Raw genomic sequence first — 13,922 nt, forward strand, 5'->3', positions numbered from 1 at the left:
GGAAATGGGCAGTGACCGAAGAAAGGTGAACAGAACAGAAGTGAAGTGATTGTTGGCATTACTATTATCTGAGGTAGTGAGTCATAAAGTTATCTACAAACATCAAAGCTGCATCGACCCAAAATGGCCCTGCAGACCCGCTGAACGCCTTCTTCAATGCCGGTCTTGACAACGTGGTGACAGGTGGGTGTCTAATAACAAAAGTCTATTCGTACGTCGCCATCTAAGTCGACTTGATGACCTTGGAGGGTCCCATCTCAAGCTCAGTGCCGAAGATGCGGTCCCAGAAGCGGCTGGTGACACCGAAACCGTTTTGGTAGTCGGCGAAGTGGTGCGCAAGGTGATACTTCTTGAGTTGCTGGTAGTAGGGAGGTAGCCTTCAGTTTGTTAGCGAGGTCCTTCATAGTGATCTATGGGTATACATACTTCTGGTGGTGGAGGAAGTAATGTGTCATGTCGTAGCAGGTGTAGCCAAAGATACCACCACAGTAGGCAGCCAGAGCGGCATACCAGTTCCAGAATATGATCGCGTGTGCGAACTTCCAGAACGGTGCCGCCAAGACAGCGAAGAGTGTAGGTGGCATGACGAGCCTGTATCTGTCCATGGGAAGGTAGTGGTGAATGCCGTGGAGCAAGAAGTGGAGGGTGATCGCGACGCGGTTATCGGGGAGGTGGCTGCTTGTTGTTAGTACAAGATGAATCCATGTGGATGGGGAGTGCTTACTCGTCCAAGTGGAACAATCCCCTGTGCAGGACGTATTCGATAATGGTCCAGAATCCCAGCCCAAAGACCCAGTACCCAGCAAGTTCCGTCGCGGAGGATAGTCCACCAAACGCAACGGCTGTTCCATACGCGACACAGGGCCACCAGAGCGATGGCACGACCCACCACGGCGTCTTGCTGAGGGGCTCCAGGAAGTTACCGAACAGCGGCGCGGAGTCGCCTCCCTTGTAGTGGCGCGGGCGATGCACTTGCTGTAGGTAAAAGTCCTTGCTGAATCCACCATTCCAGACCTGCATCAGAAGCGGCTTGCTCAGGTCCAAGAACTTGTGCTGCTTGTAGTCCTGGTTCGGGTCCGTCGGTCTTGAAAGATCTTCCGCAGATGACATGCCGGTTGCTTCGTACAGCGGCTTGCCGTCCTGTTCCATGCCCTTGAGCTCCAGCTTGCCAACCTCGGAAGATGGCAGAGGCACGATATCTGCAGGATTCGAGCTCTTGACTACGCCATTCAGGAGACTTTCGGGGACCATGAAGCCCACCAAGTTCTCCTCAAGAATCTCATATGCGGAATCGGAATGGGTGTGCGAGATCTCGTCCTTCAGGATTGCCTCGATGTCTTTGCCCGCATATTCCAGGATGAACTCGGGGCCACCGGGATGGCCATCAAGGAAGTCGGTAACATCGTAGACCTTGGTGCCAATCGTGACATAGCAGGACTTCTCGTTGTTGTGCGCGCGCACCTCGGCGGTTGGAATCGTCGGAAGGGTGCGGCCGGGCATTGTGGTGATTGTAGACATCAAGTCTATGTTCGGCGGTGGGTTGTTTGCGGTACGTAGGAATGGGACTGGCGAGGGTTGTTTATATGTGTCCAGCGGTGTATCTTCAAACACTGGTCTCGGCGGTGTGGTGAATAGCTGCGGTTGCGTGGCGACACTAATTCGGTGCCAGAGGAGAGAAGCTGCGGCGCAGTGGAAAACAGCACGATGTAGAGAAGGAGCGTATAGGGTGGGAGGATGCGCGGTAGAGTAACAATACAACCGCGGGAGTGTACGGAGAGTAATGTAGCAATCAGTCAATTGTCAGGAGAGCCAAGAGATGCGCAGATCTCACCACCCGCAGCTAATGGTGGCGAGACCGGCATTCGTGCGCTTCCACCTCCGAGATGCCACCACGAAATCTCAGACCGCGAATAGGAGATGCAATTTCCCCTCGCCTGGTATTCGCCGTAGTATGCGCTGATTGGCCTCGGTCTCTTGTAGCGCTCTGCTCATGCCCATAGTCGGATCACTGATGTTCTAGTTGTCCGCTTTCGTTGTCCGAACGCTTTCGCTGCCCGGATGCTTTCGGTCGTGGTTTGCATGTCGACAACGCCTGACGCCTAACGCCCCAGGGGATGACAGAATTCCATCGCATTATTTTGCATGCACAGCATCTCAATCAGTCTATAATTTCTAGGTCGACGTAAAGTCCTACGTCCATTGATATTGCCATCATGAAGGACCTTTCTAGGATCTAGTGCGCCACACAATCCGGCGTACCTTGGTCACGCCTTCACGTCTTTCACATGCTTCACGCGTTGCATGGCTACCAATGAGAACCCGAATGCAGCTTGCATTGTTGCGAAGCCATCTGGGTGCCTGAGTCGCATTTGCATTTTTTTGTAGAGGGCAGTAGCAAGACTAATCGATAAGACTGAACATCTCTACAAGGTCGACTAACGCTCAACGACCGAGACCCAGACATCTTATCAGATGCCTATCTCAGAGAATGCAACCATCAAGCAAGCCACCAACTCATCGGCCCGTTGTTTGGAAAGCCATGGCGTGGACGCCAATGACAGGCTGTGAGGCTGTCCGTCAGCCTTGCTGGACCCTTGTCTGCCAGGGGCAGGGACACGACATTGCGTCACTGACGGATACCAAGTCGCGACTTCTTCACTGCAGCCAACAACAGCCAATCCTTGGATATGTGCCTTGCTTGCGGTGCAGGGCCCCGGCCCTTCACCTCACCACCTTTCCCAGCCTTATCTTCAAAGTCCTCACAACCTTACGCTCATCTCTATACCTTTGCGACGAAGCTCAGCAGATCTGCACCCTCGCATCACATATCTAGCAACCATTCCTCACTACGAAGACCTATTCTGTGATTGCGCATGCGCCGTGCGCAGTCACAGCCCATCATGTCTGCTGTTACGTCCAACAGGGATCATACCCGGTCTATAAACCGCCTCTCTATCGCACAGCTATGCACCCTCCTCTGCCTGAGCGCGCTGCCTATGGCCGACGCCATTCATCACATGGGGCCCAATCACCACATGGCATTTAAGTCACCCTGGAAGACCAATCGAAGGAAGCTGGACATCACACCCCTGCTGGTGACGAACCAGTGTCCCGAGCCCATCTGGCCTGGTATTGGAACGCAGTCCGGCACAGGTCCAGGCGAGACTGGCTTCAAGCTTGAACCCGGAGAGACGAGGAATCAGACTGTATCAGAGGACTGGCAGGGTCGAGTCTGGGGGAGAACAAACTGCACCTTCAACGACGATGGCACTGCTGCTGCATCGGGTCGTGGAAAGGCTTGCACATCTGGCGACTGTAATGGCGCCTTGAACTGTCAAGTCGGAGTATGTCATACCCTTACCGCCTTCCAATCGACTCCCGCTGACTCAGACACAGGGAGACGTACCCGTTTCGCTCGCCGAATTCACGTTGGACGCCGGAGACGGAAACACATACTACGACATCTCGCTTGTCGATGGCTACAATGTCCCTATGGCAATTGTCCTCCAGCCGCTGGACAACGTGACGCTCGACGACATCCCTCCGAACCTCACCAACCCGTCATGTCAAGGCACAGACGGGCTCCTGGCTACCCAGGGCTACAACCCGTACCCAGAATTTCCCAACTTCCTCCGCACGAATACCTCGTATCCACTCTCCTTCGACCAGGACGTAGATGAGAATAAGATCTCCAAATGGTGTCCATGGGATCTACAGCAGAGTCCTCCCGAGAAGCCTGGCGACGGCGTATACCCGTACCCTGACGACAACATCCAACGGCCACAATTCAACCCATGCTTCTCCGCATGCGCGAAGAACAACCAGCCCAAGGACTGCTGCACAGGCGAATACAATTCACCCAACAAATGCGAACCGAGCGAGTACTCCAAGAACGTCAAGGCCGTCTGTCCGGATGCATACAGCTATGGTACGTTCAGTCACACTGAACAATTAGAATGAATATGACTAACAGCCGCAACAGCATTCGACGACCAATTCTCTACCTTCATCATCCCCTCTGGCGCCGGCTTCGAAGTCGTGTTTTGTCCTGGTGCGCGTTCCACAACCATCCTTGCGACGAGTCGAGATAAGATGCTGGCGTTGGCGCAGAATGGGAGGGTGGAGAGACAGACCACGATGATGATGAACGAGGCCAGGAGTGACGAGGTCCGGAGAAGCGCTGCGTCGGGGATCTCCCGACATGACGGCAGCTTGCTCGCGTTCGTCTCGGCTGTGGTAGCTGCTGCTTCAGCTTCATACTTTTGGTAGCAATGCGGTCGCACATGGTCAGAAAGGGTCTGGAAGCTCCGCTGTTGCTGGTAGTTGAAGGTTGGATAGCTCTGGTGGTTGCTGTCGTCTGATATTCGGATAGTTCTATACCCTTTGTCTTTGTACGAATTCTTCTTTAAACACCCCATTACATTAACTACCTGGCCGCCGAAGGCTTACTGCATGCTTACATATGCCGCCCCGGAAAGCCGGCAGCCCATTCACCTCCGTTGTCAAAGAAGCAATCCTGAGGTTGCACGACGCCGGCACCATCCCACACCGCGTGGGGCTGCACCACCCGGAACACTGCCGTTGCGCCTCTCCCATCCTACACAACACTTCCAACTTCTGCATTCGACACGGAGCGACCAGGACCGCTACCATCTCGCAACTCGCCGTCTATACCTGCACCTCGTGGCCGCTGGACGGCTGAACTGCGGCTCAAGACCGCATCTTCCGACGTCAGATCCACAAATGGTATCGCGCTAGCTGCTTTGGGCGCGGAGCAGGTACTCCGTCTTCCTTTCTTGACCACGTTAAGCGCGAGATGGAGCTCAACGCGGCACTGCTTGCTCCGGAGTGGTGAAACGTCTGATGTGGTATGGCTGAGGTCTCCAGTCGTCATTCAAGAGGACGGTACTCTTCTCTCATTTGAAGCTACCCCGCCAATTGGTAGTTCACAGACAGCCACGTCCTGCTGTCACGAGTTTGATCGACTACCACCATCTTGAACGACGACCATCATGGCGAAAGCACAGGCTCTGAGTGTTCACGTCTTGTCGGAAGGATGGACATTCAAGCAGGGTGATGATTCTGCTAAGGATGCGTGGATGCCAGTCAAAAAGGTCCCTACGAATGTTCACCTGGACCTGATGGACAATGAGAAGTACGTTTCACATTCCAAAGTCTTCATGAACTTGGAAGAACTGACACGAAGACTAGGATTCCAGATCCCTTCCTGGGCTTCAATGAACTTGAAGCAGAATGGGTAGCGGACAAGACTTGGACCTACAAAGTCGAGCTGCCCAAGGTACCGGAGGCGAAGGAAGGCATTATACATGTACTCGCATTTGACGGTCTCGACACCTTCGCTACTGTCAAGCTCAATGGAGAGACTATCCTGAAGAGCGACAACATGTTCGTCCCGCATCGAGTTGATGTGACTAAGAAGCTCAGCTCCGACGGCGTTAACACTTTGGAGATCAACTTCGCCTCCGCACGTCTTGAAGCCATCAAGATCAAGGAGATGTATCCGGACCACAGATGGATCGGATTCAACGGCGACATGTCAAGGCTTGCCGTGAGGAAGGCCCAGTATCATTGGGGCTGGGACTGGGGACCGATCTTGAACACTTGCGGTCCGTGGCGCGAAGTGCGACTGGAGACCTATCAAGCACGAGCAAAAGACCTGAGAGTGGACTACAAGCTTGACGATAGCCTCAAATCCGTCCAAGGAACCATTTCTGCGACCGTTGAGGGCGACTCGGCGGATAGCGTCAGCTTTGATGTATACGATGGTGATCAACGTGTCTTCAGAGAGACTGCGAAGATAAGCGACGGCATTGCTAAAGTGGATTTCCATGTCAGCAGTCCCAAGTTGTGGTACCCGCACGGTTATGGCGAGCAGCCGCTGTACACTGTCACTGCAACGGTCCTTGCCAATGGCACAGACGTTCATCAGATATCACGGCGAACAGGATTCCGGAAGGGCGAACTCATTCAGGAGCCGGATGCGATTGGCAAAAGCTTCTACTTCCGTGTCAATGGCGTCGATGTGTTCTGTGGCGGTTCGGATTGGATCCCCGCGGATTCATTCACTCCCCGCGTAACCGAGGAGAAGTACCGTAAATGGCTCGAGATGATGGTCGATGGCTATCAAATAATGATCAGAATCTGGGGCGGCGGCATCTGGGAAGAAGACATATTCTACGAGCTCTGCGACGAACTCGGTGTCCTTGTGTGGCAAGATTTCATGTTTGGGTGCGGCAACTATCCCGCCTTTCCGGACATCTTGCGATCAATCAAGGAAGAGTGCACTGCCAACGTCACCAGATTGCGACATCACCCATCCATCATCATCTATGCGGGGAACAATGAGGACTACCAGGTGCAGGAGTCGTATGGCTTGACTTACGATTACGAGGACAAGAACCCGGACAACTGGCTAAAGACCGATTTCCCGGCCAGGTACATATACGAAAAGGTACGTGCGTATCGCATACTAGCAAATACCATTACGCTGACAGTACACGTTGGTAGCTGCTGCCCGACGTCGTTGCGGCGGAAAGCCCACATGTGCCATATCACCCAGGGTCACCATGGGGCGACGGACTTAAGACGTCAAACCCCACAGTGGGTGACATGCATCAGTGGAATGGTAACAATTTCCACATTGCCTCACATATAGTATGCTAATGATGGATACAGTATGGCACGGCACACAAGAGAAGTACCAAATATTCGACACGCTCGGGGGACGCTTTAATAGCGAATTCGGCATGGAAGCCTTCCCACACATCGACACGATCAAGTACTACTGCACCGACCCCTCGCAGCTTTACCCGCAAAGCCACATGCTTGATTTCCACAACAAGGCCGACGGCCACGAGCGGCGAATAGCCACGTATCTGGTGGAAAACTTCCGGACCAAGACCGACCTAGAGGTATGTGCCGTCCGACGGTTACCCGGTTCATGGTCGGGAACTAGACCAAGTGGGCCGCAATATAGCCGGTATAGGGTACTGACAGCGAATAGTCGTTCATCCACCTTACACAGCTGTCGCAAGCCGAAGCACTAATGTTCGGCTACAGGGGCTGGAGGCGCCAGTGGGGACAAAACAGGCATTGTGGTGGTGCACTCGTCTGGCAGCTCAACGACTGCTGGCCAGTTACCTCGTGGTCCATCGTCGATTACTTCCAGCGCAAGAAACCGGCTTACTACGCCATGCGCCGCGTACTTGCCCCAATTGCTGTGGCAGTCAAACGGGCGCATTTTGATTGGAGCGTCGTGCATGCCAGAGTGCCCCCAACGAGCGACTACGAAGTCTGGGTCGCGAGTCAGAGGCTAGAAGAAGTGGTCGCAACTGTTGAGCTGCGGTATATAAGCGTTGAGAGCGGCAAGGAGATTAAGAACAAGATCGTCAAGAAGGATATCAGGCTCGTACCGAACGGAACGACCGACGTTCTCGCAGGCACGATCGACAACCGGAACGAGGAGCCGCATGTCCTAGCCGTACGCATATGGGTCGATGGCGAAATCGTGTCGCGCGACGTCGATTGGCCACAGCCGCTCAAGTATCTGGACTTCAAGGACCGCGGGTTGGAAGTCGTACCCCAAGGCGAGACTATCACAGTCAAGGCACAGAAGCCGACCAAGGGTCTGGTCTTTGAGGAGCGCTCAGGCGTCCTCGTTCACGACAGCGCTATAGATGTTGTTCCTGGCGATGAGCAGGTCATCAAGGTCAAGGGGCTGGGTAAGCAAGACGAACCGTTGAGGTGGACATACTTGGGCAAAGAGTAAGGATCAGCTCGTAACTGTGGATTCGGAATGTGGAGGTCGCTTGATGAGGTGGGAAGGATGCAGGATCACACTGCTGTGGAGTATGTGGTAATGCAAAGTATACATCTAGTTAGAGGAACATGTCTTCGCGCATGCTGACGCGCCAGCACTCCAAGTCCTTCATCACCACATCATCACTAGCAACATCCAGCGGCCCTGCGTAAACAGCCATCTCAGGCGATCGAACATAAACTTTGTGAATACGGACATTATAGGCAAGGAGCGACAGATCTCACAATAACTGAATTACTAGATTACTCAACGGTAATACTACGCATTGTCGAGTACATACATAGAGTTTGAACCGGCGGCCTATATGTGAGGCTGCTATAGGCCCGTCGTCATGTTGGCCTGCCAAGGCCTGGATATGAAAGGCGTCTATCTTTCCAGGGTAAATTAAATGGCGTTGCTGGCGGGATGTCGCATTGGTTGAACGCGGCATGCATGGGGTAGAGGGGTGCAGGTAAATGCAACCTAGCCGCATGCTGTCACGCAAAGCCGGTTCCCAAAGTTCGCAGCGATGGTGGTGCAGTTTGCGAGTCGCGAGGCTTGGGAAGGAGCGATGGGTTGATGGGAAGGTGGTGGACGACCCCTCTCTCTTTCTGTGTGTTTGTATTTGTGGTAATGATAGAGCATTCATACCCAGTACCTACGAAGCTTTGCAAATAGCCGGTGATGCTTTCCTTCAGCGCTCTCTTAGTACTGGTCAGAGTACTGCTGCATGGGGTAAAGGGTGCAGACAGTATGCATCCTAGCCGCATGCATCGCGCAAAGCCGGTTCGCAGCAACTACGCTGTGCTCTCGGCCCAGGAAGGATCGCGACCCGGACGCTGGTATGTGGACTTTTATTTTGGATACTGAATATGCCGGCAGAAGGCCATGGTAGCGAATACGCGCAGACCCTCTTCTTTCTTTCGCCTGTAACGCAGCTTGCCTGTAATGACCGGCCTTCATAGATCGGGTGAGCAGTACCCGAAACATGGTGTTCGACGTTTGGGTCTGGAATTTAGGTTCGCAGCGCACCACCCGCTCTCCCCAGAGACCCACACACACACATGTGCACGTTCTCTAACGTAGACCCGCCATCCTTTCTCATCCGCGGACATGCGATCGAGAGTATGCGCTGCTTGATCGTGGCGGGAAGGATCCGCACGCGCTGAAACGACGTGCAGTAGTGCTGCCGCAGGCGGCCAGGTGGGAAAAAAGGGTTGCTTCATGTCCCATCGGACGAGAAAGGCAACTGACATGCGCGATCTCTTCTGGAACGCATTTCGAAGCCGTCGGCAGCGGCACGCTCCCATCTCTCGACACCAATCTCGCTTGGCTCACCCCCTCCCCTCCCCCTCGCAAGCCCTGGAAGCAAGGCAAGACGCAATCCCTTCCCGTCCGCCCGTCTCAACGGTCGCCAGCACTTTTTTTTCTCCTCATCTTGCCAAACTCCACCAGTCAGCCCTGCTGCATGCATCACCAGGGTGCTGTAGGCTATAATGCGGGGATTATACCCTCTTGAATAGTCCACTCTGGAAGGCTGTTTTGTCGCTCCGGCCCTGCTACTGCGACTTGCGACTAGCTTCCGCGCGCCGACTTCATACACACAAGCTTTCTGCAGGATTATGACGGCACATGCCTGGAAGCCAGACGCACCTACGTTTACGTTTTTGCCTCTGTGCACTTTCTCGTTTTTTTATTCAGGCTGCAGATGGTATGCGTTCAGCTCAAACTGCACTACCGAGCGTCTCTGATATATCAGATCCCGGTTCGTCGACGTTTTAGTTCCGAGTCTTGTTATATTGGTCCTGGGACGTACCACTGGTACTTTGGACCATCGTCTTGGTTTTTCGCCTCCCTCCAGACTGACCTGTCACGACATATTTCATCGAGCGTCCTGCAGCGTCGTCTGACAACTCTGGTCTGAACTTCTTTCTCTTTCAGCTCGTGGCTGTCGAGTGCGTGGCCAGCCGACGTACCACCGAGGTCATCGCAACATGTTCCATACCTTCCAGTCGTCCGTGGGTATGCGCTCGCCCGGGATAGACAGCGACAGCGCGGGAAAACCATCACGACCGCCTGGCTCACGACGGATTTCCACCAGCAACGCATGTGTCGAATGCAGGAGACGCAAGATTCGGTGTGACGGTTCACAACCTTGCGGACAATGCCAATGGTATCAGCACCCCGAGGCATGTGGCTATTCGAAGCCTGCACAGCGAGTTGTGCCTAGCAGAAAGTGAGCATTCTAGAACACGGCCAGGAAAAATTTGGCGCTAATCAGGTTGGTAGACTAGTCGACAAGCTTTCCAACAACATCGAACAGTACAAGACCATCTTGACAAAGTTGTATGGAGTCAAGAACCTGGAATCGCTTGCTAGTCTTCCGCGGGAAGAATTGCTAGAACTGGCTCTGTCATCCTCCGCGAACCACCCAACGACATCACCATCGGCGGCCGACTCGCAAGCCTTATCCGACGCCCAAGCTGGATCTGATGGAGCCGAGAGCTTGGAAGCGCTCGAGCAGGCGCCGCCTGAAGATCCTTACTGGGACGAGGCACGGAAGCACCAACTCCGTGTCCAAGGCATCTCCGACGATGTGAACGGGCTATCAATGTCGGTCGACCGCCTGTCTTCTTACGTTGGCATCTCGTCAATCACAGCCGCACTAAAGGTTATCGTGCGATGCGCGCCTCAGGCACGTTCACTAATCGCACACAACAGCCAGGAGACTGCGCTACCAAGCCGTGCAGGTTCACCGCCACCGGAGCTAGCAGATAACAGACCTGATGCTCTACCGCCTCCTCAGCATGGGCAAGAACTGCTCGAGAGCTACTTCGACCGCGTACATCCATTTTGTCCTATGATCGATGAGCGCAAGTTTTGGTCTACATTCTTGTACGGTAACCGCAAGGACTCAGCATGGCTTGCACTACTCAACATGGTCTTCGCGCTGGGGTCGCTTGCCTCCCTAGCTGCGGACAACGAAGCTCACTATGTCTACTTCAATCGGTCTCGGCGGCACCTGTCTCTCGAGTCGTTCGGAAGCGGCAATCTGGAAGTCCTCCAGGCTCTGGCTATCATGAGCGGATACTACATGCATTATCTCAACCGCCCGAATGAAGCGCATTCGTTGATGGGGGGTACGCTTCGTATGGCTACTGCGCTTGGTCTGCATCGTGAGTACTCAGAGCGGAGCGACGCGAGTAGACAGTTTATGGCGCCGGGTGAGGAAGACTCGATATCGCCTGAGATGCGCCGGCGTATCTGGTGGAGTCTGTTTTGCTTGGATTCGTGGGCTTCGACTACGACTGGACGGCCTTCGCTGGGAAGAATGGGGCCGTCAATTACTGTTCTGAGACCAGGCACGGCTGTGAACGCTGTAAGACTTACTGATGCATGTTTCAAAGCGCAATACTGACGTCACGATAGCCTCAGAGTATTCCACTACCCAATAGCCCTCAGTACATCGAGCAGCTCAAGATCCTTCCTCTAGTTCACGCCTCAGCATTCTGTCAGATCGCTACGAGGATACAGGACCGACTTGTCGAGTCGCCACTTCTTTCCTCTGCAGAGACAGCCAGCTACGACGCGCAGGTTGTAAAGTGGCACGAAGAGCTCCCATCAATCCTTTCCAACCCCGATGAGCCGTGTCCAGAGTTTCTCCGACGAACGCGCTTGGTCATGAAGTGGAGGTTTCAGAACATCCGCATCATTCTCCACCGCCCCATCTTGCTCACTGCCGCACTCCGACGCTCCCCATGGGTCGCCCTGAGTGCAGACGAAAAGGTCGCAGTAGGCAAATGCCGACTCATCGCCTCCAAGACCATCGAAGAAATCAGCCAGGAATGCATGCCTGATCTCATTTCAGGTTGGAACGCAGTTTGGTTCTGCTTCCAAGCGTGCATGGTCCCACTCGTCTCCCTCTTCAGCGACACCAGCATGCCAGAAGAAGTCGAGAAATGGAAGACCAGTATCGAAACAGCACTCACATTCTTCGAAACAGTCAAAGACTGGAGTATCGCAGCGAAAAGAAGTGGAGATGCAGTCACTCGCCTCTACGCAGCGTACAAAACGAACGTCTCTACACTATCACACCAAACCCAGCCAACCATGCCACACGTCCCGCACCCCCAGCAATACCACCCACAACATCCTCATCCCCACAGCCAGACACACACTCACTTCGCCATCCCCGGTACCTCGACCGCACCTCCCATGCTCAACACCCACGCCGCCGCCTACACACCTCAGCACCCATCGATGCCACAACCCCAACAGCAACACCCATCTTCCTTCGGCCACCACTACAACCCCGCAACACCTACCTGGGCCAGCGCCAGCAATGACCCAACTATTCTCAATAACTTTTGGGACGACATGATGTGGGACACAAACTTACCGGATATGCTCGAGACACCGTTTGGCCTAGGGAATGAATATGAGTTTGGTGGTGCGGCGCAGGATTCTGGGGCGCAGGGCGCGTGCTGGATGCATGGGAACTAATGGCAACGTTGGGGGGCGTTGACGTGACGCTCCTTTACCGCAAAAGACACAGTATGCACAGCATTGGGGGCTCGGCGCATCACTGGAACGCAGATCCGACATGCGCATGCCAAACACGACTCCATCCACCGACACCGGGCGAGAGCGGCCCAGTCGATCGCATACCCACCCTCCCATCTCCCCTCCATGCCCCTCGATTCCCGGCATACGGAGCCTGCACGTTGTCTACAACCGTAGCACAAGCTGCAGCAAGCAATATACAACAGCCGGCACCGGCACCCGTAGACGCGGAGTATACGCGACATGGATGCTGAGACACCCTTGTCCTTCGTCTCGTGTCTATTCACATGGTAAATTCGTGCTTCCGCGCGCGTCTCGGGAAAGCGGGAGAAAGGATGATTAACGCAGACAGCGGGTTGGAAAGAGATCGGCAGTGATAGGTGTGTGGAAAGGGCTTCTGGAATTGCGATGCCGAAGCCGCGGTGTTTGTGGCTGTTGATCTTGTTGATCTTTATATGACCGGGTTGGATGAGAGTGAGGCTGGCTGCCATCTTTGGGCTAGAGTGTTGAGGGCAGCGCTGCATGTGTCCATTTCCTCTCACATCTTCACGCATCAACATCTTTCTATCCTTTTTCCGCGTACGTCCCTCCTTCCCCTCACGTCTCTTACCCGTCTCTTTACCCCTTCGCCATTCCATCACCAAGTACCGCACACACGGTAAGACATCCTCCATCTTCCCGCAATACCTTTCACACTTTGTTATAGACCAGGGGGTGAGCATTATGATACCCCGGATTCTGGTGGTGGCTAAATAGCTAGTGGAGATGCGATGTTGATCGCATGCATGCATGCACGCACGTTGGATGTAGTTAGATATAGACTTGAACATGTATATCGCTGTTTGCCGAATGTAGAGAGGGAGTGCGTGAGACCGTTGTTGAGGTGACGTGTGATGGGCTTAAAAGAGGACATATAGGGGGCTGTTACGAGGTGAGGTGACTTACTCCACCTTTTTGGGGTGGGAGGGCGTGTTTAGGCTAAGAGGATGGGTGCGTGTGCGATGAGCGGAGTGAGGATGAGACGGGGAGGTTTCCAAGGTTTGCAGGCGCAGGACTACTTGTACGACAATGCTGTGGCTGGTCGATGGAGATTGTTGATATATCAGCACGTACGCCTCTTCCTCTCCATCACGCGATCCGCTGAATCCAGAACACTCCCAAACCTCACCACAAGCACAACACCAGCCAACCCTCCCCACCAAACCCTCAGTAAACACAAATCTCATCCATCTTGGCAGCTACACCAAATGCTTAACCGACCTGTATGCTCATCGGTGAGTATGCGCAAGTCGTGGTGATATCCTGTGTGGGCTGGTGAGGTATATGCAGGGTTCAAGATCCATCCGTAGATGTTGAGTGTGCAAGTGAGAAACGTGACGCACGTGGTTCTGTTCAACGTGGCAGGCCAGCCGAGGTGAGCGGGGCGCCGATGACGGAATGGGTGCGGGTCTTATCGATAAGACACCTTGAGATCTTGTCTTGGAATGCTGCTGCGCGTGCGGGCTGGGCGCGATAGACTCCGCGCGCTAGGTCATGGAGG

The 13,922-nt window shown here is 54.1% G+C and overlaps 4 protein-coding genes across 4 annotated transcripts; 3 read left to right on the forward strand and 1 right to left on the reverse strand.

Moving 5' to 3' along the window:
- Nucleotides 1-223: 223 nt before the first annotated feature.
- On the reverse strand, nucleotides 224-1,500 carry J4E90_010883 (uncharacterized protein; the record flags this gene model as incomplete). Its single annotated transcript, XM_051440395.1, has 3 exons — nucleotides 224-377; nucleotides 427-675; nucleotides 725-1,500. The coding sequence occupies 3 exons, from the start codon at nucleotides 1,498-1,500 to the stop codon at nucleotides 224-226; spliced, it is 1,179 nt and encodes a 392-aa protein (XP_051285749.1).
- Nucleotides 1,501-3,035: 1,535 nt separating this feature from the next.
- On the forward strand, nucleotides 3,036-4,269 carry J4E90_010884 (uncharacterized protein; the record flags this gene model as incomplete). Its single annotated transcript, XM_051440396.1, has 3 exons — nucleotides 3,036-3,344; nucleotides 3,397-3,928; nucleotides 3,983-4,269. The coding sequence occupies 3 exons, from the start codon at nucleotides 3,036-3,038 to the stop codon at nucleotides 4,267-4,269; spliced, it is 1,128 nt and encodes a 375-aa protein (XP_051285750.1).
- A 743-nt stretch (nucleotides 4,270-5,012) lies between these two features.
- On the forward strand, nucleotides 5,013-7,789 carry J4E90_010885 (uncharacterized protein; the record flags this gene model as incomplete). Its single annotated transcript, XM_051440397.1, has 5 exons — nucleotides 5,013-5,155; nucleotides 5,212-6,472; nucleotides 6,529-6,646; nucleotides 6,697-6,932; nucleotides 7,025-7,789. 5 exons carry the CDS (start codon nucleotides 5,013-5,015, stop codon nucleotides 7,787-7,789), a joined length of 2,523 nt encoding a protein of 840 aa, XP_051285751.1.
- A 2,024-nt stretch (nucleotides 7,790-9,813) lies between these two features.
- On the forward strand, nucleotides 9,814-12,322 carry J4E90_010886 (uncharacterized protein; the record flags this gene model as incomplete). The annotated part of the gene is made up of 3 exons (XM_051440398.1): nucleotides 9,814-9,837; nucleotides 10,080-11,198; nucleotides 11,249-12,322. The coding sequence occupies 3 exons, from the start codon at nucleotides 9,814-9,816 to the stop codon at nucleotides 12,320-12,322; spliced, it is 2,217 nt and encodes a 738-aa protein (XP_051285752.1).
- Between the last annotated feature and the right edge of the window lie 1,600 nt (nucleotides 12,323-13,922).

Source organism: Alternaria incomplexa, assembly GCF_024043165.1.
Source record: "Alternaria incomplexa strain BMP 0042 chromosome Unknown scaffold_29, whole genome shotgun sequence".
NCBI lineage: Eukaryota > Fungi > Ascomycota > Dothideomycetes > Pleosporales > Pleosporaceae > Alternaria > Alternaria incomplexa.